The 23,932-nt window shown below is 47.9% G+C and overlaps 1 protein-coding gene across 1 annotated transcript in view; it reads right to left on the bottom strand.

Annotated features, from left to right (window-relative positions):
• Nucleotides 1–7,258: 7,258 nt before the first annotated feature.
• The window catches only part of LOC139052625 (solute carrier family 13 member 1-like), a 38,869-nt gene continuing 22,195 nt past the window's right edge, over nt 7,259–23,932 (bottom strand). Inside the window, exons 4-6 of the mRNA XM_070529698.1 lie at nt 18,756–18,917; nt 17,046–17,183; nt 7,259–7,417 (exon numbers count right to left, since the gene is read on the bottom strand). Of these exons, the coding sequence (XP_070385799.1) occupies nt 7,259–7,417; nt 17,046–17,183; nt 18,756–18,917 (459 nt within the window). The remainder of the gene's footprint in view (nt 7,418–17,045; nt 17,184–18,755; nt 18,918–23,932) is intronic.

The following is a 23,932-nucleotide window of genomic DNA, read 5'->3' on the forward strand; positions in this document are numbered from 1 at the left end:
TATCAGTTTTAATTGGAGTGGTGAAGAGTCGAACAAACTGAACGCATACTTCATGGATACTCTGTTATTGAATGGTAACGCTACGTATGTTGTACATGATAAGTGCAAATGAATGTTGTATGGTTCAGGTAGTTCGGATATTTAGTAATGAGACAATACATGAATAAAGAACTCGTCCAGAGAGGTTTTTAACTGTTGAGCAGAACAAAGGCCACTGTGCAAAGTCACTTCGAAGGTATGTAGTATTACTGGTGGGTAGACAAACCCAACGCATGGGAGATGCCCACAAAAAGGTAACGAAAATTGAGTGAAGGCAACAACTACATCACACTCTGCATGTACACCTGCATGCTATGTATCTGTTGAATGTTTGCAAAAATATTGCACTGATTTTCAGTCATGCATGTCCGATTGCCTAGTGGCTTGCTAACAAAGCTCGCCTATGCATGAAGCTAGGAGTGTATTCTAGGGGGCCAATGTCACTTCTGTTAACTGGCAGAGCTTCATATAGAAAAGTAATTTTGGACAACTTGCACAAATTTGAAGTGATATTGTGAAGACTGAAAGGCAACAAATGTAATTATGCAAATGCCATGTCACACAACACATACATATAGTCCAGCAAAATGAATACTTGCATGATATCATGTAATGTGGTTGCTGGCTGAGCACTCGTGAATGGCTGTTTCTCTCTACGAGGGGTACGGAAAAGAAAGATTACAAAAGAATGAGAAACGTCCTATGTACCTGAACTGTGCATGCTATTGTCGACTGTTGGGGAATAGGATTTTGTGGGAAGTCGATATATTACAAGAAAGGTTAAATGCACAGTGCAAACACTGCACTCCACATAAAAGAAACGATGAGCTGCATTAGTTGTGTGGCTGTAAAAGGAACTGTATTTTCCAATTTAACACGCTTCTATAACGATTCCAAGGTTTATGCTCCTCATGTGAGACCATGAAGTATTCCTGTTTCAGGTATGAACTGTATGCACAGTCAAGTACAACATGAAACCTGGTGCAGATGAATACTTGCATTACCTTTTGCTAATGCTGCCATAATTGCACTGCTCTTCCTTAAACAGCATAGTTACATTTTTTTTAGTCGCGCAGCTTAGAAGCTAGTGTGCTTCCGAAATTATGCAGGGCCTTCAAGAGCTACTTCAAGAGGCCGCCTGCTGCAGCAGGCTGTGGGGGACACAGCGAAAAGGGTCACCCTTGCAGCTGCACGAAACGAGCTAGCCGAAAAATTATTGGAGGAGTCCCGCAAGGTGAGATGGCAGTGCCGATAGAGTGTGTACGTGTAATTAAACCCGAGCGAATGAATTTTTGCCGCGGCCGAGTACAGATGTGTAGTTGGTGGACAGAAATGAAAACAAGGAAAAAGTTCCTACAATTTAGCATGTTAAGCAAACTAGTAATTCTCACAATTCACACTAGTAACTCAAATGCAGAGACACAAGGAATGTATGTTACGAATGTATGAATCTTCATTATGTACGTAACATCTGACATGAGAAGTATTGACCATGTCTAGGGGATTCTGGAACGTGTTGCACTTTTCTAGACGGTATGAACATAACTTAATGTGCAAAACAAAGTTGCCCATCACATGCAAGTTTATGCCCCAAAAAAGTGGATTGAAGTCTTGTAACAAGCAGCTTGTAGTGCTTAGGCAGCCGCAATACCTTCTGTCACATGTAGTGCTGTTCAGTACATTGTTATTCATGTACGCATAGCTAGCATAACATGTACTGATTTCTGCAATACAAAGTGATGAACCCTTTCATTGTTGTTTTCCTTTCGGGCATGAAACACCCCCAGCGGTTTTTCTTTCTCAGATATTGCAAACAAAATGCCAGTTTCTTTTTGTTTGTGCAGAAAGAAAAAAATATGATGCCACCTACAATGGCAAATGCTCCCTTTCTGTGATCCTCAAATCAGTGTCACACAACAGCAATGTCAAAGAAAAGCAGAAACACATCAGTACGTCGACGGCACTGAAAGGGTTCAGGTGATAGCTTATCAGGACCTCACGGCCTCCAGTACGAGTTTTATACACACTTCTGTAATCAGTTCAAAAGCACTGTGATGCAGCTACATGACATTTGCCAGACATATGGATAAGTGTAGCGTATCGAAACAGGGCGATGTTTATGTGAATTTGAGACACCTCATAATTTTCACCAAATCCCCCCCCCCCATGACCCCCTTTGGCATGGCTGAGAACCTTTCGTTATGAATAGCAATGTTGCACTTGCAACGGCCAAAATGCGAGATACTTTCTCCTGGTGTCAGGGGCCACATCATGCCTGTGACAACAGCAGTCTTTATAGTGGTTGTGCTTCCAAACATTGAAGCGTTATTACTGGCACATTCATTTAGAAAACATACATACGTTTGACAGAAAATGCAAGATGTGCAAGTGGAACAATACAAAACTGTTTTAACTAGCTGTTAGTTGCATACCAGTGTGTGCATAAGCAACCCTACATATCACAATGTTACTTTGAAATTGAGTGCATTCGTTGCATACCAATCGTGACAAGATAGGCACACGCTTAAGTGTGGTAACATTGCATTGTTTTACACTGCACATTTGTCATTCTGTGGTGGTGACCTAACATGTATTGTACATGTGACATTTCAGTGATGTTTGCCTGCTTGCAGCGTTTTCCTGGGTCTTGCACTCTGACCATGCAGTCCTGCTTGTATATGCACTCTGTGAACATTTCCCGGGTCAAGCATTCTGTTGTCAGTGGCCCCTGAGAAATGTACCAACGCAGTTATACTGTGTCTCGTTTCAAATGTTCTCAAAAAAGTTTGCTCTGCTCGTAAATGCGTCAAGATGCCATGTATATCGCTGAACATCTGTACCCAAGCATGCTTTTCATTAATCTATAACGGCCGCTATAACTGTGCTGTAACCACACATCTGGCAATATCTGAATCTCATGTGAGAGTTCATAAGGTCAAGCAGCCATTGTCGATTGCTTTGTAGCACTTCATCTTTTTATTATGTTATTTGTGACGGCACATGTGTCCGTAGCAGCACACAGCACATTTAAAAGATTTATGCCAATTATGATGACAGAAATCAGCATGGAGCGACATATGATTGCATCAGAAAGTTTTACTAACATGGCGTTGACAAGAACTGAAAAAAAAACCGGCAATGCTACATAACAAGAGAGACGGACGACCAGCACATGACAATGTGAGGTACAGCTGTAGTTTTTATGAAACGAGACACCCGAGCGCGTTGCTAGTAAGGCAAATGAATAGCACCAACAATATCAATACAAACAAACATGTGAGTTACAAAGCAGTGACGGTGCAAATAGTAACATATGCGAATCATTACAAACCGCACACTGTTAATGAATAAGTCCATTACAACGACATGTGACTATCAATGCAATACATGCTTGCAGGTTTCGCAGAGAACTTGGCTAGCACAGGAACATGCATTCCATTTTAATTGTGGATCGAGAGCTATAGCGCAGTAGCAGAAATAGTTGCACCAAAACCTACAGGTAAAAGGTGGGTAGTACAGAGCAGCCAAACGAAGCTACGAAAGCTTTGATTCGCAGAACAGGCTTGCATATGTCCTGCGTCATGAGGTCGACATTACATAGATTGCATTGTTCACTTGTCTATGTATCTAACAATCAGACATGTTGCAGTGCCTACCCAACATTTCCCCCTCAGACAACAATACGTTGGTACGTCCTTGCAGTGATGCAAGCAGTACCGAGATTGAGAGTGCACAGATGCAAGTAGGAGTCACATTAGGCAAGCACTAGCAAGTTGACGTGATGTGCTGCCATTGCGACACTTCACCCAAATGCGGATGCAAACATCATTGGGCAACGTCACCATGGCGAAACAGCACTGGATGAAATCTATACAAGAGCAAGGTTGCGCCCAACCTACTACTAGGCGTGCAGTCCATTTCTGCAGTATGTGAAACCAGCTGTCATTCTGCTGACCCAGAGGCACAGGCCAGACTTGCATGCCTGTCAAGTCACACCTGCACCATGCCAGATGATCAGTCGCCGAGACGCTATGAAAACGCTGCATTAGCCTGTCCAGGCTGGGCCGTAATTGACAAATTAATCACATGCGAATTGCCGCCTGTGCAAAAAGCACAGTTTTGTGCCTGTGAAGGCTAGCCATGTTCACTTACAATACATGGTTCAAGTGACAACGCCACTAATGGTTCATTAGATTGTCTACACGTTTCGCATGCCTGGCTTTGACCCAACCATACTCTTGTGATCCCAGTGCAATTGCATCCAGTGCTGCTTCACATTACCAGTTATCCTCACATATTCTTGTCGTGATGGCGGCAGTACATTTCATTAGAAGCGAGGCTGAACGAGTGCTGCTGCATGCTGGTAGAGTGAAAGTAGTAGCCTCGTTCTGTCCGTTACATTTTCGCAAGATTTAATGACAGCAAGTCAGAACGTGGCAGCACGTTTGTTAGGCGGATGTGTACGAAAGAGCCCAAGTTTGGATGAATGTGTCGGTGCTAGTGGAATTGCATGGCCATGTGCTTTGTCGTCGAAGACGACTGCATGTTCAGCAAAACTCTGCCTTTCACAGTAACATGCGTAGAAGCATTGCTGATGAAAGATTTTCATTGCAGCAAACTGCTGAGCTACAGGCGCTCAACGACCAGGTTAGCAGGCTGGCCGACGCAATGGAGTGGCAGGCAGACGCCCTGCAACGGCTGCTGAGGCCAATTTAGGAGTTGGCCACAGTCATGGCCTCATTTATTACAAACTATAAACCACAAGTTTAGTGTTGATTTCTAACTAATGTGTATGTATTAAAACTTCTTAAAAATACCCCAGCTTATGTTTCAAGGTTTACTAGTAATGTAGTGTGGCAATGTCACAGGTGAAACTGCCCAAATTATTTTTCAGCAATTCTTGGAGCAAGTAACATTGCGTGTTAGAGCAGTCTGGAGCAGACAAAATTGTATTTTGGATCAATTTGGGGCAGAAAATATTCATTTTGATGCAGTTTGGAGCAGGCCAATATCAATTTTGGTGGAATAATGGAATCTACAGGGCACTTCGAAAGCACATAGGTATAATAAAGACCAACACGAAAACAACATTACAGTATGTAAAGAGGCAGCATTGTGCATGTTTTTCTGCATAAAGGCAAGAGCATTGGTGGCACTATGATCTAACTACACATTCCCGTGCCAAAGCTGATAAATGCAATGTTATTAAATCATGTGGCGCAATCAACGCGGTCACACAGCTTCTAGTTCACGATATGTCACTGCAGACGCAGAGAGCCGCGACCAACTCCGGGCTGGTGAAACTTCTAGCAATTCCAATCTGTTTTTACCACAATAGCAATTATATGGACACTGTAGGCGCATTTCTGCCATCGCAGTAGCCGTGATGTTCCAGATTAATTCCAGGGGCGATAACGACGTCGCCGTGTACTGTATGCTGTAAAGTATGTGCGACTCAAAGCGTGTGAGGATGGGCCGACGATGCCATTTGACGAACTCAACATTTAATGAAGTACATTCTAATTACAACCTCCCAAGTGTCCGTGCATGCGCCAGCCACTTGCAGGAAGCGCTGAAAAGTCCGCTGTTATGAGCGCAAAAATTCATGTGGGAGGCACGTTGGCTAGGTGTGCAGCATGTGAACAGCTGTTCCCCCCCCCCCCCTTTTTTTTACATAGAATTCGCTCCCTGCTCATGGCACAATCCTCTCCACATTTTTGTCTTTGGCGCAGTATGGAACATGAATTCGCCTTTCTGTCAAGATCGTGCAATTGACAAAGGAGTTCCAGCTTTGCAATAATGCTGTGAGGTACCATGCACTTCCAGTGCTTTTCAAGTATGGATAGGCACCGCACAACTTTGTTGTGCCATTGGAGTATAGAAAAAAGCCGATTTTTAAACTAATTCTTGCACCCTCACTGCCAACACAACATCACGTATACTTCGTGTAGATTACACAAATGCATGCCAAAGCTAAGTCATTAAAAAAATACTGCATCTTCCGTACGATTACTTTAAGCTTTTGGATATAGTTACCATTCAACCGCTCTCCACTTGACGTTCCCGCATATAGCCTCCCGTACTTTCTCAGCTTTGTTTGGAACGGTGTGCGAGTATGACTAGCATATGCAGAGGTAATAAGGTGATCTTTGATACGCCTATAAATGCCGCTGAAAACGGCCACGCTTCGAGATTGCTTGTTGCCTTTTACCATGTGCCGCGTCATGTACAGTCGACCAAAAAAGTTTACGGACCAAGAGACTTGACAAAAAGCGGAATATCTCTGCAGCCTCCAAATGCAGCCTGGTATACCCATTGCCAGCATTTACTGGTATATACGAACAATATTGTGATGTACGGTTTTACTGGCTACTTTTAAAGGCAGCTCGTATATTTAGCATTTTCTGAGACCCCATGGTCCGTAAACTTTTTTGGTCGACTGTACGTGTAGAGCTTCCAGATCCCACTTAGAGTTACTGTATATGCTAGCATATACAGTAACTCTAATCCCACTCCAGCCTGAGCGCCGCTGACGGAAAGCATTCTTATGTTTCTTTTTTCCACATCACCAGGTATACGAAGCGTTTCAACTCCATGCTATTTTCACTCTCTTCCGCAGTAACATTACCGAAATCAGGGTCAACGTCAAATCACAAACACTTCTTGCCTAAATCCCTGCCTGAACATGCGGGTAAAGTATTGTCACCTATCATGCGCAAACTGCCACTTACGCCTTTCGTTCGTGGTGCAAGTAAGTTAGCAATTCAAGGTAAACGCTACACTAGGCAGGCTTGATCGAACAGCAATCTAAAATATTTTATAAGGATTACGCGCAACAAAAACAGGGGGGGGGGGGAGGAGCAATGCGCTTGCTTGCTTAAACAGCTCCTGCGCAGGGCGTAATATATCTGCTATTCAAGGCCGTATCTAACAAAAATGAGCTGACAAGTGGAATCGTACCACCACACATGCGAGAAGGTGGCTTATCGGCTGTGAAAAATTTTAGAAGAGACCAAGAGTAGCAATGTAAGGTTTTGGTAGTACGCCAATGTTGTATCTAAAGGACAAACACACGGCAAGGTGATACAGCGGGTCACCAGCTATTTGGTTCTGTTTTACTGTCGTGTTTAGGTTTCAGTAATAATGAGTTTACAGGACCCATTTAATGGCTTTCACTTTTCTCGTATGAGGCGTTTGCGTTTACGGTTCTACGAAACCGCTAGCTTAGGTCTGCGTTAAAGGTGCTGTAGTTGCCCACGATGGCATGCGATGCCCACTGAGCCTCTTGGAACATGCCGAAGATCGGGTCGCCAAGCACGCACGTCAGTAGAACGGTGACCGCCATGGTGATTGTTTTGGCCAGGAATCCGGGTAGCAGCTGCAAAGTGAACAAGCGGCCGCACATTGTAAGGACACTTTTCGTCCCATTCTCACAGTATACAAAGATTCAAAGCCATGGACCACCTTGACCAGAACCGAACATTCTTCCCGTAGCAACGCTTCCGATTCCGTAAGTGCCCGTGCTGCATAGATCGTCGATTGGAGCGCGAATGAAATGGGCATAGGTATACCACCACAAACCACGTACTTCCACGCCTAATCAGAGATAACAGCAATAAAAAACCCGTTCGACTGACTGAAGCTCGAGGAGGACGAAGAAGATAGCGAGCTTAGCCAGCCTGTAGACCTACTGGCTATCAAGCGCTGCGGAAAAGGGAGTAAAGGGGGAGTATTTATGTGATAAAAGGATAGGCGATATAAAATAAAAGAAAAACGAAAACGAATGCACATACATGCGATGTAGCCCACGACATCTCTTAAAGCCGGTCACTCAGTCCGCATGTGCGCAATAAACGCAGCAACGCATTCGACGTCTTCTATATTGGCGAAGATATAGAGAAGTCTCCAAGAATTCTTTCTTCTCACAAGCGGCCATTGTTCAGTCTGTCTATCGCGGTAAAATTTTTTTTCTCGTCTCACTGTAGTGGAGGCACAGTTGCCCAGCCAAATTTGCCGCACGTAGAGCTGTGGACCATTTCGACGTCGACGGAATAGCTATTTGGGAATGCTTCGAATTTGATAATTTCTACTTCTTATGTATTTTCCTCCACTTTGGCGGCTTCTACGAAACTGATTTGTAATATGGAGACGAGTGAGTTCTGTCGACCTCCACTTTACCAGTATATAAGATCGGGCTCTTTTAGTCGAAATGTCGAAATGAACACAGTAGCTGCATCGGTTGTAGACATTAGCATCGCTATATTTGGGTATAATCGCGGGCAGATCGCGGTCGGCCTCATCCGCAATGTAATTACCACAAATGCCTCAACAGTTTGTTATCCATTGATGTGCTATTCGCATTCAATATCTCATATCTCGATGTTTTCAGCGTGTCTACCTAGTTGACATTATCAAGTTTTCAATGAGTGCTCTTGCAAAATTCCATGAGTGACACAGAACCTTGTTTTATTTCAAGATGCGTTGCTACCATGTCGCCCGATGCAGCCACTCTCTAAGTAAGCATGTTAAAAAACTTTAAAAAACGAGTTAATCCAGTTTTAATAGTAATGACTATTCTTAATTTTATTCAAAAAGGAACAGAGGGGCGGTGTTTGTAAAATGAATACCGAATAAAATATGTTTACAGAAATCGTAAAATTCATTGCTAATCGAGTCGAACATTCTAAAATACGAATAAAAAGGAGATGCCTACAGCAGCAAATATTTTCGAACATGAGCTATTTTTAGCAACTGATAGCAAGCTCATTCGTATGAGGCCGGAACATTGTTGTTGTTGTTAAAAACTTTAATCAAACAAAGGTGTTCGGGGCACGCAGGCCCCTGGGCCCCCGCACGACCGTGCACCACTCAAGTCTTTATGTTCCCTAGGTCCATAACACTGGCAGCCCGGCAGGTCGCGATGCTCTGCGTTGCCGGGTCCTAAGAGCGGAGCACGGTCTCCCAGTCCTCCCACGATGGCAGGTGCTCCAGGCCCCGCGGGGGAGGGCCCGCCGGGCAAAGCGAGAGGATGTGGATGGCGGATGCGAACGGTTCGGGACAGAGGGCACAGGCAGGGGTGGGGAAAGAGGGATGGTAAAGGGATAGGGTGACAGGGGAGGGGAGTGTGTGGGTCTGCAGTCACCTCCAAATTGTCGCATGTCTGTTGTCTAGGGATGGGTGAGGTGGGGGTAGATCTGAAGTGCGGCTCTATAAGCCTGCGTCAGATCGCTGAAAGAGTGCATGCGCTCCTTCGTGAATTCCGGATCGGAAGCCACCTGAGCCCGGTTAATAGAACCTCGGGCTAAAAGGGTGGCAGCCTCGTTTCCGGGATTCCTGGAGTGCGCAGGCACCCATATCAGCTCCACATGGCGGGATGGAGGTGCAACGGGCGAGTCCAGTATGCAAAAAGCGGGCGCATGGACTCGGCCTCGTACAAAGTTTAGTATAGCTGTTTTTGAATCTGTTATTATGTACCGGGCTTCCGTATGGGTGATGGCAATGGCAATCGCAGCTTCCTCTGTAGCTTCTGGGGAAGTGTGTGGGGGGAGGGGTAGTGTGATGAGTGGGGAGAGGAGTCTACCACGGTGGCAATCGCTTGCTCTCCCATGCATGCGGCGTCCACCCATACGGCGTCCCGTTCGGGACCGTAATAGCGATGGAGCGCCTTAGCTCGAGCTCGGCGGCACTCCTCGTGATGTTGTGGGTGCATGTTCCTCGGGAGTGGCCTAATAAGGGGGTCCCGGTGGATGTGGCGTGGGGTAGCGAGTAGTGTAGGTTTGTTGGCCAGTATCCGGATCCCGAGGGAGTCCAGGATGTGCCGCCCAGTGGATGTCTGCGTCAGGCGAATGCATTGCGCCTGTCGATGGGCTTCTACAAGTTATCCGATAGTGTTGTGGATGCCCAGGCCGAGTAGTCGGTCTGTGGGTGTGTTAAGGGGTAGTTTTAGCGCTACTTTGTACGCCTTGCGTATTAAGGCATCTAGGGCATTAGTATCGTGTCGAGATAAGTGTAAATGTGGGGTTGTGTAAAGCACACGGCTGAGGACGAAGGCATGGAGAAGGCGACATAGGTCGCGCTCCTTCATGCCTCTGTGGTGGGCGGAAACCCGGCGAATGAGGTGTGAAATCGCACCTGCAATCTGCTTGAGTTTCTTCAGGGTGGTGGTGTTTTTGCCATCATTCTGGATATGGAGTCCCAGTATGCGGAGGGTTTCAACCTCCGGCACTGGGCGTCCGTCCAGCTCGATCGTGATGGGGGAGCATGGGGAGCAACGATTACGAGGTCTGATGAGTAGTAGTTCGGATTTTTCTGGGGAGCAAGAAAGACCGATACTGGCAGCACAATTTTGGGTCAGGGTGGCTGCAGACTGGAGAGTGTCCTCTATGCCACCATCACTGCCGTGGGTAGTCCACAGCGTGATGTCGTCGGCATAGAGGGTGTGTTTGAGATGGGGTATGATTGCCAATTGTTGAGCCAGGGGGATTAAGGTGATATTAAATAGAAAGGGGGACAGAACGGACCCTTGTTGAGTGCCAACAATCCGTAAAGTAAAAGAGAGGGAGGTGAGTGAACCAAAGTGTATCTCAGCCGTGCGGTTGGTCAGGAATTCTTGAATGTAGGTGTACGTACGTGCACCTACATTCAGTGGCGAGAGGGCAGTCATGCTCGCTTGGTGTTCTACGGGGCCAAAGGCTTTGGAGAGGTCCAAAGCCAAGACTGCCTTTGTGTGCCCCGGGATAAGGGGGTCGAAAATGTCGTGCGTAAGTTGTAGCATGGCATCCTGCGCGAATAAAGGGGGGCAGAAGTCCACCATGCTGTGAGGGTAAAGGTCGTTTTCCGCCATGTGTTGTGTGAATCTCGATAATACTACATGCTTGAAAAACTTTCCGAGACATGAGGTTAGCGAGATCGCGCGAAGGTTTTGGAGTGGAAGTGGTTTGTTGGGTTTGGGTATGATAATGACCTTCGCATGCGCAGGACTGGGGGAGGGTGCCCTCCCTCCAACACTGGTTGAAGTAGTCCGCAATCTGTGTGATGGATTCATCCTCCAGATTACGAAGCATGGATTTGGTTACCTGGTCGGCGCCAGGTTCGGAGCTGGTACGGAGAGTCAGGAGGGCCGCTCTGACTTCCGTCTCCGTTATGTCCCTGTCGAGTGTGGGGTTGGGCTGCCCTGTATAGGGAGGCAAGCGAGTCGGTGTGCCTGTGGAAGTGTAGGTTTTTTGAAATGTGTCTATAAGGCTGTCAGGGTTGTCTGTGTGTGCGTGGATGAGTCTTGTTACATGGTGTTGTGTTGCTGTTTTTGCCTGCATTGGATCTATAAGGTGGCGGAGGAGTTTCCAGGCCCGCTTGGTGGACAGGTTCCCAGCAATGCCGTCGCATATCTGGCCCCAGTTGGACCGGCAGAGCTCCTCAGAATGTTGTTGGATTTGGGTTTGCAGCGCGGCCAGCCGCTTTTTAAGTGTCCTGTTTAGCTTATTCCTCTTCCACCGTTCTAGGAGGCTGTGATAGGCCTCCCAGAGGTGGGCGAGTCGAATGTCTAATGTAGGGGTTTCTTAGGGGTTTCAATGATTTTTGTGTTGCGTTGGACGTCATCTTGGATTGATTTCACCCAGGTGTCGATATCGGAAATAGGAGTATCAGAGCGGGCCGTCCGAGCGGTATGGACAGAGTCCCAGTTTATGAGTTTGTGTGTCATGTAAGTGTGACGGGGTTGTTTGTATGGGACAGTGACGTGATAATGTAATGATCACTGCCTAGTGTGTACTGTGTTCTGGTCCAGGCGACGCCGCGGAGAGAGTGGGTCAGCACCAGGTACGGGCTGGTGTCCATACTGACGCTTTTGCCGATCCGAGTGGGCGTCAGGAAGTTGTGTACGGTGAGGTGGAGGTTCTGGAGGAGCAGCCAGAGCCTGCAACGTCGGTGTGTTGTTGTTTTGTATCCCCAGTCTGTATGTTGACTGTATGTCTCCGCCGACTAACAGGGGGTGCTTTCCTGCCAGCCGGTGGACCGATCGAAGTAGGGACTCTAGAGACGCCATCGGGTGTGATGGGAGGTGATAAATGTTGACAATAAATATGGATGGTAACGTGTGTTTATGGTGTATGATTTCAGTGATCACGCAGGGCGTATCTGAAGCGATATGGTGTACCCTGTGAGTGATCCTACGTTGTATGAGTGTGGACGCTCTGGGTTTGTCTGTGGCGTCCGAATGTACCGAGGTGTAGCTGGGAAGTGTTGCGCCATGTGCAGCGTCTTGGAGTAAATGTATTTGGGGCTGAGCAGTGAGTGTGGGAAGTAAAAGCTGCAGAGGTGCACGCTTGCCGCGAAAGCCATGGCAATTCCAAGTTAGAATCTGTAGGCTATTATTTTCCCGCGCCGCCATACGGGAGCGTGGGGGGGGGGGGGGTCGGAGAGTGGGGTTAGTTGCGTGTCCATTGGAATGTGTTGGTTAGGAGGGATGAATTGTGTAGGCTGAAGGGTGGGTTGCGAGGGTATGGAAGGGCGCATTTGGGTAAAGGGGTGTTCTATGTTTTCGAACATCTTGTTAAGCATAACATCCACGCGTTGCTCTCATTTCTCCGTGAGGGTTTCTACGAGGTGAGTGAGTTTAGCCTCGAGGCGTGTTTCGAGCTCTTGTGGTTTACGATCGAATTCAGCCTCAAGCGCTGCGAGTTTGGCATCTATGTCTGTCAACTGAGGGTGTGGTATTCCCTGTGTCGTTCGCTGTCTTTTCGTGGGAGGTGAGGTGGGAGATTCCGTCTCGGGGGGACGAGTGGAGTTAGGGAGGCCTGATTGTGTCGGGGTTTGGGTATGGACGAGGGAAGCAAGGCGACTTACCTCTTCCCTGAGGGCCCGGAGCTTCCGTTCCTGTTGTAGCGCTTCGGGAGGCTGGGTGAACGGGGGGGGGGGGGGGGAGGGTGTATGTCTTCCGGCGGCCAGGTCGGCCCATGTGAGATGTCGAGCGTCCGAAGGGCGAGAAGCTGTGCTGCCGGAGCGTCGACGCGGGCTGGAACTGGATCGACGGTGTTCACGATGTTCTGTCTTCTTTTGAGTGGACCGCGGCTGGCATGTAGTAGGACTTCTTCGATTTCCTTTGCATCCACTTGTTCTGGTCAGGTGTCCTCCACCACAGAGAATGCATTGTGGAGTGCAGGTTGGGGGGTCCACCCTTTCATGAGTTTCGCCACATCTTGGGCATCGGTGGGAGCGGGGCAGGGTAGATACATCTGCTCGGTGCTCTGGTTTTCTGCAGTTCGCACAGGCGTCGATGTGTCCCCGGTAGACCGTGCATAGGTGGACACCGCCGCCGTAAATGATTTTCCTCGGAATTGGTCCGTAGGCGAAGGTGATAAGGATAGAGCGTGTTTTCCCCATACGTCGGGCATCAATGATGGGGACTTCGGAATTTCAGGCCTGAAGGTCTGCGATGACCTCGCTGGGGGTTTCATCGCAAAATGCGTTCGTGATCACTCCGCGCACCGCCCCGGCTGGTGGGGCGATGTAGGCTGTGATAGCATATTTCTGGTCGCGAAGTGTAATTTTCTTGAGATTGACGAGTTAGAGGGCCGTCACTTGGCACGTGGTGGCGATGGTGCACGTGTTGTCTGTGGGATGTACTCGGATCTGGATGTCTTGTTGGCCTTGTAGCTGCGCTGCTTGCATGATTGTGGCGAGTAGCAAGCGCGAGCCCTCCCTGTGATCTGTAGACAATTTCGTAAGCGTCGGCAGGCAACGGCACGAGTTGGCGATGTTTGAACGCTGCTGCTCTCGCAGCGCGCAGCTGTTCTTGGCGAGGCTGGAACGCGGGCGGCGATGGCGTCGTGGCGTTTGCGTTCTGCGGCGGCCCCATGCCGACGATTTGGAGGCTCCGGTCGTGTTCCGTCGGGACGCGTGCATGGACAGGACATGCTTCCAGTCCCGGGTGTTGTATTCGGACGTGCTCAAGTCCTCTGCGGACACTGTGACCTGCATGCTGGAGTCTAGGAAGTGGCCGCGCGAGGCCTAGTGCGGCGGCTGCGCCGCGGCCAGAAAGGAAGGCTGTCGGCTCAGCCGGAGAGCGTCGGATCTCCAAAAATGTGGGGTCTTCGGGAAGCTCTCACCTTGCTGCGCTGATTGAGGTGGGCAGTGGAGTTTCACGGCGGGTTCGCTGACCGCTGAACAGGTCTGTGTGCGGAGCCGATGCGGAGCGTGTCCGCCCTCCGTCCTCGTCGTCGTCTTCCTCCTCTGAACATTCTCACAAGTGATATTCTCTCTCAACAGTTCGTAAGTCAAACTCAACTGTCCGGACATACTCTCAGCCCGCGCAAAACGCCTCAGTGTTGTGTTTCATTGCCTTAAAGAGTTTACTTTTGTTTGCAGGAAGGACACGTGTATCTAGGCATCAGCCAAAACTTTCCTTTTTGAGCTCAAGCTCCTTCAAAGAAGCGGTGGCACACTTCCGTTCAATACTGTATGCCTAAGTCGCTTCTGTTCTCGTCCTCCTTTCGCCACGCGTTCGACCCGTAGACCATTTGAAGCCTTATTTTTGGTGAGTTATACAGTCGACGTCCAATTTTTTAGACTCACTAGGGGCGCGCGAACGTCCGAAAATCGGGCAGTCTAAAAAAAAATAATGCATGTCTTTTACTGTCATTAAAGGGCCCCACACCAGGCCACACAGCAAAGTTCGGTTATAAGCTGGAAGTTGTTGCGTGCCTTCTAAGGAGCGTTCTGCCGGAATAATTTTTCAAGTTGGTTATTTAACGGCCGAGGAGAAATATATCAGTGCCGCGAACCCATGATTTCAGGAGGCGAGGGCCACTGCCTAGAGAGGCACTCTCTCCTCTTTCCTCATCTAGCCTCCGCAAGTGAAATTCCTTGGCTGCGTTCTCCCGAACCGGAGCTCGAGGATCACGTGACGCATACGTCACGGGTCCTGCCTTCAGTTTTTTTCTCTCGCTTTTTTGCCACGAGGCGCTGTTTCGCTGACGGCGTCGCGCGCAAGCTCTTGCGTTCGTCTCCTTTCGCGCAGCACATGATTTTGCAAGATGTGAACGAGAACACCTGACCAGCGGTATAAGCCAGTGCTACGCGAATACCGAGGCACTGTCTGACGCAGACACAAGCGAATCATAGAGCATGATCGCGCGACGGAACATGGCAGGAAATGACAAACTTTTGTTACCTGCGCGTGCGACTGCACGACGTGTGAACAAGCAGACAAAACGGAATTACATCTCTCTTGTGGCGGTGCGAAATTATTATTTCTCGAAGCTTATTTTCATCTATTGAAGCAACAGGTTACACGAACAACAGATGTTGCTTTAAATAAATTTCGAAATCACGTGTCAGTACGAGCGAAGTCGCAGCAGTGCGATATGCGTAGGCGTACTTGTGCGACATACGTCGACTCTCCGGCTGGCAGCGCGGCGCCCGCAAGGAGAAGTGCTGACGGTCTTCGATTTGAAATGTCAGCTCTTCCCGCGGCGCGTTGCGATGTAATACATGGCAGACACGATCGTTAGCGAGCATAGTAGGCGCGGCCCTTGTCAGCTCAATGTGGCCAGACCTGGTGAGGGGCCCTTTAAGGATTCAAATCACCACGGGCACACTCAAAAAAGCTCTGAAGGCCTGCCAGTACACTCATTGGGCATATCCGTACTCATAGTGTGAGAGGTGGTGGCGGGTGCGCGCGTGTATAATTTTCCTTATACATACTGTGTTGACAATTCATCGTGATGATTGATTGATGATTGATTGTGATGACTGTTGCCCCTACCCACTCTTGTTATGCTTCATCGCAATACGTTTGCGTATGCTTCACCACGTAACAATAATCTAGCGAGGCAAAGCTGACTTTCAAGAACCAGCATTAAACAACGCGCCATGCTTTCCAAACTTCGAAGCAAATCGCGAGGACCACAAAGGCGGAGTCGGTGCCACTGCTGACAGTGGCGAATTTTTCAATGAAAAACCCGACACAGAATGGCAAGAAGCTTAACAGCGAACGTCGAAGTAGCTAGGCCTAGCGTTGCCATCGTGGTGGCTACGGCTGCCTGCAGATATGCGTGCAAGAGCGCTGGTTCGGAGGCAGGAAGGCAATAAAAATGGCGGCGATGATGGTGACTTTCTTTATTGCCGTTTCGGACTGGTGGTCACGGCAAAAAGTCAGGAAAATCGGGCGGCGAAGGGTTCTCACGTCTAAAATTTCAGGCGTTCTCATACATTGACTCTATGGGAGACGTGGCGGGGCCGCGAAGCCGTACGAACTATCGGGCGTCTGGAAGGTCGGTCATTGATGGTACCCTGGCAACTCCTCCGGTGGACGACACGGCGTCAAAGAGGATTCGGTACGATTCCTCTCTGTTACTCGAGCCAGCATTACCGCGACTTTCGTTCCCTTGGAATAAACTTACTGCTCATTTTCCCTTATAGAAGCAGAAATTTCATGAGTTTTCCCTCAGTATCTCCAAACTATTCAAAATCCCTGAGAATTTCCGGTTTTCCCGGTTGGCAGACATCGTGTGCTTTCCTATGTCTGTGTCCAGTGGTGCTTCTCTACAGTATCACTCGCACTATCTGTGAAGCAGAAATAAACCTGAGTGCAGACCGACCTAAGCATGCGTCTACAGTAAATGCAGTTGTACTTGATAGCAGCCGAAGTTGAGATTTAATACGCCCTTGTGGGCTGCAAAGGTTGGCTTTCATTAGGCTGTCTTCCTAACTATGCAGAATGTAAGTAAAAACATGGTCCGAAACATGATAGAAACCCTGCACTGTTTCCAGTATCTTGTACATAACGCGATACCAACAAGTCAGTCCGCTATCCATCCCTAAGTACACCGACACTCTGAAACATTGAAAGCTCATTGGCTGCGACAAATGGTGCGATGGTCAAGTGTGTTCTCTCGCATGTCCGAATAGTCGAGCCACGGCTGCAGCTTCCCTATGTCCGAACAGCAGTGATTAAGATAGTCGCGTAATAATACGAAAGCATCGGTCCGTGTTTTCTGATATTAACTTACCATTTCCATCAAAGTGAGCCGACCCTGCTCGTACACCATGGCGTTCGCCGGCGTTCCCACGGGAAGTAAAAAGGCGTAGTTGCTAGCAATGGTTGCCGGAATCAAGAACAGCAGCGGGTTCACATGCAGATCCTTGGCCTAGTGGAAAACACACACACAAAAAAAAATCCAGAGAGCATAATTTCAATGAAAGTGTTCGCAGCTTCAGACAGGTGATACCTTGTTACTGAATTTTCTTTCTGCATACGGCGTGTTTCTCACGCCGAAGTCAGTGGCTAGGCACTCCAGTTTTTTTTATTTTTCGTAATAACCACCCTAAACTGTCACGAAGTACGTTTACGATGTTTACTCTAAAAAAATTCAGCACCCTTTGGGGCTCATTTTATCCCACAACAATAATCGGGATGCATCTGGCGTGCATTAATTTCTTTAGCACTACCCTCCCGGTAGTTTCCCTGAAGGTCAAGAATGGAGTGAGCGTATGAATACGACATAGCGTTCCTGAGAGGAAAAATTGGAGGACGCTTAAGCTTCGCCTTCAAGAGTGGGACGCGACAGCGTTCCCGTCGACCCGCCAAGGGGTATAAGACAATGCGCTACGGCACAGCAATCACTTACGATGCGCCCCGCATCGGACTTAGCGCCCACCTATCACGCGGTGAACGTCGAGCAACGCAGCGTTCGGCGCGACAACGAAACGTGCGCCTGAGCGAACGAAACGAACCAAAGAACTCGGTGTCTCGGAGGGGAAACGATCTACGCCAGCCAAACGTCGTGATCGGCACGGGCAGAGAGATAGATAGTAATCTAAACCGGGAGCCCGGCGAAGCGTCGTCAGGGGAGAGGGAGTCCCGCGACGCGCCTGGCAGCGGTCCCAATGCGCGCGCGGCGCGCCTCCTGTCGGGGCAGCGCCGTACATTGAGAGGAGGGGGTCTTCTGTGTTTGCCGCAAGATGGCTCTGCGTGTGCGGAAAGCGCAAAAGAAATGCAGCGGAAACGCACTTCGCAACTCGTGTAATTGTGACTTCTGTACGTTACATGTTCATAATTACCGATATACACCGCAGTATAACTTTCCACGGCTGGTTTCGAAGGCAACACCGCATTCACTAGAGGCGCGTTTGCACCGCTTGGAAGCATCGAACTCGTGGCTGAGTGGTAGCGTCTCCGTCTCACACTCCGGAGACCTGGGTTCGATTCCCGCCGGGCCAATCTTGGAAGTTGCTTTTTATTTATGAAGCGCCTGCCGTGATTTATCGCTCACGGTCAACGCCGCCGACGCCGACACCCGACGCCGACGACACCGGCTTTTCTGCGACACGAGCTCCTTAACGCTATCGCGTTAAAATAGCAACCGCTCAGTCCTAGGAAAAGAAGCGCACGCAAGATTGATCTCGACTATCACTGGAGGATACATAAGATAAACCTCAAAGAGTAAAACTTTTTCTGATATGCTTGAGTATCATCTTATGATAATTGCAGAGAATACTGAATTATCGTTGTCTTTATGCAAACCTAAATTTTTACGTGAGGGGTTCGAGATATTACGTGAGCAATTACTTCGCTGTGTAATTTTCCCTGCACATTATAATCCCGTTTCTTTTTTTTTCTTTTTTCGTGTGCCAGCGTAAACTCCATTTCGATTTAGCTTGCGAAATTTGCATTGCGCCGTAACAGAAACCACAGCGATGCTCCATAACTGTTAACTTACCAATTCATCAAAAACTGGCAGGATAACGGTACACGTTGCCGAGTTGCTGACCAGTTCAGACATAAAAGAAGAGACGATACTGAGGCAGATCATGAGTGGCACGGGAGGCATGTGGCCCAAGGTGGCGAGTTTCTGGCCCAAGAGTTCCGGCAGCCCAGAAACCTGGAGATGTTTAAAAAGCGATACGAGGGAAAAGGGGCAGTTTTGAAGGGACTGCCTGGAAATATCGCTTAGGCCGCGACCTCTTCAAAAATATTATTTTTCTCAAATTATATATAAGGGGTAGAATAAAAAAAACTACAGAATTTCCTTCTCATTCCTCACGCTAAAGTAAGCTGAAGCAATAATTGTTTTGACATTAACATAACCACACAATTCATCTATACCCAATTCCGGTGAACGGACAATGTGCCAAGCGAAACGTGCCTCACAATCTATAGCTGCTCGCTTGGCGCGACGGTAAACGATTTGTTGAGCTATAGTAAACCATGCCCGCCGAGAGTCCGAGGTCTTACGCGCCAAAACAACGATATGATAATAAGGTGGGTGCACAGGTACTCTTGCAATTCACCCACACAGAAATGCGGCCGCCGCACCGGGATTCCATCCTGTGCCGAATACCATTGAAGTAACTGCCGTTCACATTATGCTTAAATAAGCCTTCACCTGACAGTTCCAAGCCTCTCCCGCAATTTAAAGGTGACTTTCTTAGACACTGGAAGGCACTTGAAGCTACAGAGCGCTAGAACAGAGGAGTTGCAATGTACGGGAAATAAATCGTCATCAATTTAAACGCCACGTTTTGAAATTCTCATTGCCACAACAATGCACGCAACAAGGCATAGTCGCTTCTTCACAACTACGTACGAACCGCATTCTTCAAGTTACTGATTTGTTTAACTATCATTTAGCAATATTATTTTTCAAATTACTAACCCAACAAGTTTCTTACAAACTCGTTGATTCTGATCTCCTTTTTAATCCCTATACCACAAAGTTTGCAGCACAAGGAAATTTCTTGTTGCTTTATGTCATACTAATTACGGAAAGATGGCTTCCTCTTTTTGCGCGCCTAAACTTTGGGACAGTCTTCCATATGCCATTAAGTTGTCATCTACATTGTACTGTTTTAAATACGAACTCAAGAATTATTTGCTCTCTGATTCATTTCCTACAATGTTATTTTGCTATTTAGAAGCTGTGTAATTACCACTGAGTGTGTACCTTTCCTCTTCCTTTTGTGTTTTTTGTGTGTCGTCACTCAGTTTCTTGGTTATATTTTGCTTATTTCATAATTTGTTTCTCTGCTCTGTATTCCGCTTTATTTTTTATATAACTTCTAACCTAAGGGTCCCGGTGCAGTCTCTGACTTTGGGACCCTTGTCTGTATACCATCTTATGAAACAAATTGTTATGAGCCAATAATAAACTGAAACTGAACTGAAACGTCTGCGGGCTCACTCCTGGTTTGCTTAAGATGCCGACACTGAATGAAATAGCAGGGTCAGCTGTAAATATTACATTTCCCAAATGACTGCACCTTCTCTGACAAATACACCTACACCAACTTTGCACTCAAGTCAACAATTTAAAGGTGCCCCTCTTGCGACCTTCTTTAGAGCTAGAACCAAAAGAAGACATTATATTCGAAGACATCGCGTTAAAGAAAACACACACAATGACAAGCTCAAGTTTCAACATGTTGCCAAGCATGGGCCCCCCATAAGGTAAAATTATTTCATTTCCATTTTATTCCAACCGCCTGACATCAAATTTGCGTAAACGCTGACGCAAGCAACGGCCGGTGACCCACAGCGTTAATTCAACAGCCCAGTGAAACGCTCTCTTCACTTATTGGACGACACTTCCGTTTGCTTTCAAAGTGAATAACGTTGCCTACCTTTACAGGCTTTTCTTGCCTGAATGGCTGGCAAGAAAGCCCGCGTAAATGAATAGGGTGCCGGTGGAGCCGAGTTGGTTCAGTGACAGCCGATAAGCGGTGGAGGGGAGTAGTGCGGGTGTCGGCGATTGGTCAATTTCCGCGTGCTTAAGCTGCGGGGGCTGGTCGAAAATCGCGGCGATATGCACCGGGTAGGGAAATTGCTTCTGAAATGGATCTTCAGCTAAGAAAAGTTGACAAAGAGATGGCGTATACGTGGGGCCGAAATCGCTCGATAATTTAATGCTCCCACCCAAATATTTATTGCAAATAAAGAAACGCATGTTCCCCGGCAGCTTCGATTAGGCAATGCTAGATCGATCGGCAGGCAGTCATCTTCAATTCCTTTCTGAAACGTGGGCATCTCTGGGTATGCTGAAAATATTGCAGTTTTATTTGGTATATTAACGCATCTTTACTGCGTACACGTCCCTTTGACGTGGTGAGTTCTCACGGGTTTGGGACGTCGCGTGACAAACAGGCGAACTTGGCGCAGACACACGATTTTTGCCAATAGCGGGGGGCTAAGGGCAAAAAAGGCGTAGAATTGGAAAGAATTATTACAGCGAAGATATATAGAACGTTTTTTCATGGGCGCCACTATATTGCTGCGCAGTGGCGCCATCTATGGGCAGTCGGCATGCTGGCTTGGGCGAGCGCTCCGACTTTTATGGCAGGTATATATTCGCTCGGCGGTAGTTTCTGAAGTTTGTTTTCGTGCTCGTTCGGTATATTTAGCATGACGTGGCGTCTTCTACGCGCTAAACGGTTCTGTCAGACGTACTGAAGTGGTTTAAGTCGGTATGGTGTTATATGTAAAAGGCATGGGGCACCAAAAGAAAAGAAGAGGACGATATGCGCCGATCGCTCCGAAGGAACACGAGCCTTCGAGGCGTTTGACCCGAGGTGCGATCGGGAGGGAAGTGGCGCTAAGCTGGGATTATCGACGTGGCTCTGGGCCAAGAAGATTGGAGCGTCAGCATCGCACTGGCGACGGGAGCCATGGAGGTTCGGGCATGCCCGTGACGCTGGCGATCCAGGGTGCGGCCATCGACCTGGGCGACGTTCGAATGAGGTTCCTTGGACCTGCTGCACCCTCTCACGGTGGTGCCAGGCACTCCAAGAATTGGGTCCCCCTTCAGAGGCAGACCAGCACGAACGGTAGTCCCCGGGGCGTCTAGTCGGCACTCGGAGAAGTAGCGGCGGAGTCCGGCGTTAGGCCTAATCAGGGAGGCCGGAGTGCAGCGTCACCGACATAGTTTGGGGCACCGAGATCCGAGACGAAGGAGCTAGTCGGTCGATACCAAGACAACAAAGCTTCCGAAGTCGGCAGGAGCACCGACTGGGACCAAGAGCTGACGCACATCGGACTCGGAGACACGTTCGACAACCGAACTTCGTAAGAGCGTTCCTTTTTGTTAGCGTGCAGCCATAGGCTAGGGTTGCCAGACTGTTGCGCGAAACGTGCGAAGGACGCGCGTAAGCGAGGATAAATAAGGACATTGTTTTCGCTATGCAAGTGTGGAGTTTTATTTTTTGCCCATTGAGTTTTGACTTTTCCATTTCGAGTTTGGGTAAATTAAAATCGGTTTGCTGTGCTCGCCTGCATCTCCCGACTCCATCTCTCCCAACATCCGCACGGCCCCGAGATCAGTGACATATGGCCGGACTTTCTGCTGGCGTTGAGGCGGATGGAGCACGCAGCGCAATGTGTGGGAGCATATTTGAGCCTACAGTCAGCCTCGGAAATAAATTGTGTATTTCTGAATGTTCCATTCACTGATGTGACCTTATTGCAGTATTATGCTCCAGTTCTAAGCTGCGGTTTAGTAGCAATGAAACATACGCGACTATCGTAACAGCGTGGGTACCATTTTGCTACGATAGGAGCAGTACTGTTATTCTTTGACAAGCGTTCGAACTGTCAGCTTCAGATTACATTGCACGACTACTTGGTTCGGTGGATGAGGTTTCCAACCATGAATAAATTCGTTTTGGGTAGTAATATCAGCATACCTTACAGTGTGAATTAAGCTTGTCCAGCAAATCGACCGTTTACGAACTGCGCGAGCGTCCTAAGCAGCTAACATAGTAGGTTCTGGATTACAGATATCTTTGTTCTATATACTGCATGGTCCAAGCATACTGCATCAACGTTTAAAGATTTATAACCGTTGTACGGCGTGACTATGCGAACTCGTATTGCTGAGTCAGCCCGTGTTCTCCTTCTTTTTCAAGAAAGAAGATGATAACCGAATTTTTGTTTCTGTTGTGTTCGTTCGTTCTCTACTAAGCGCTTATACTTATTACGGAAAATTTTCCTCATAAATAGCCTTCGCATTCTTTTTATGCGATCCCTCTCATATATTTTGGCTTTACAGTGCAAAAGGGCAATGACGAAGCACGTGTATCATGCTGTATATGTATATGTATTATGCTGGTTCACCAACCGCAGTGATCGCTGTGCTGAGCAGCGCCATAGGGCTCATGCAGGAGGCTAGCGTAGACATGTAGTGATTTGAAGCTTACTAGACTTGAAACGCGTGAGAACGATGCCGGTGTATATGAAATATTTGATAGCGCCTACCGCTTAGATGTTTCCTGGTTGCCTTAGGTTGGCCGTACACGAGCATGCACTCTTATGTTTTACTCCCTACGCCAAGCGATCAGATAGTGAGCAGACTTACCATTTCATGCTGGTTATAATACAGAGACACCGGAGCTCTCCGTTGAATTAAAACCTATAAATGCAAAATAGTTCAAAACACATACGTACACCACGGCTAATAATGCGCGCCACATGTTCGCGCCCCCAAGAGATATTTCCGCGTACTGTTGTTACCGATGCACTGAAAGGCTTCCCTAAATTAAAAATTAAATTATGGGATTTTACCTGCCAAAACCACTTTCTGAATATGAGGCACGCCATAGTGGGAGGCTCCAGAAATTTCGACCACCTGGGGTACTTTAACCTGCACCTATATCTAAGTACACGGGCGTTTTCGCATATCGCCCCTATCGATATGCGGCCGCCGTGGCAGGGATTCGATCCCATGACCTCCATGCTCAGCAGCCCAACACCATGGTTACTGGTTAACCACGGCGGGTGAAAGGCTTCCCTGACGACCTTATATAAACGGACATCTAATATATTTCACAAAGTATGAGCTAAAACATCTGCAAATCATTCGACAGCACGCGAAAGCAATACTTTCAAGCAGCGCTGCACCGGATCGCA

Source organism: Dermacentor albipictus, unplaced genomic scaffold, assembly GCF_038994185.2.
Source record: "Dermacentor albipictus isolate Rhodes 1998 colony unplaced genomic scaffold, USDA_Dalb.pri_finalv2 scaffold_28, whole genome shotgun sequence".
Lineage (NCBI taxonomy): Eukaryota > Metazoa > Arthropoda > Arachnida > Ixodida > Ixodidae > Dermacentor > Dermacentor albipictus.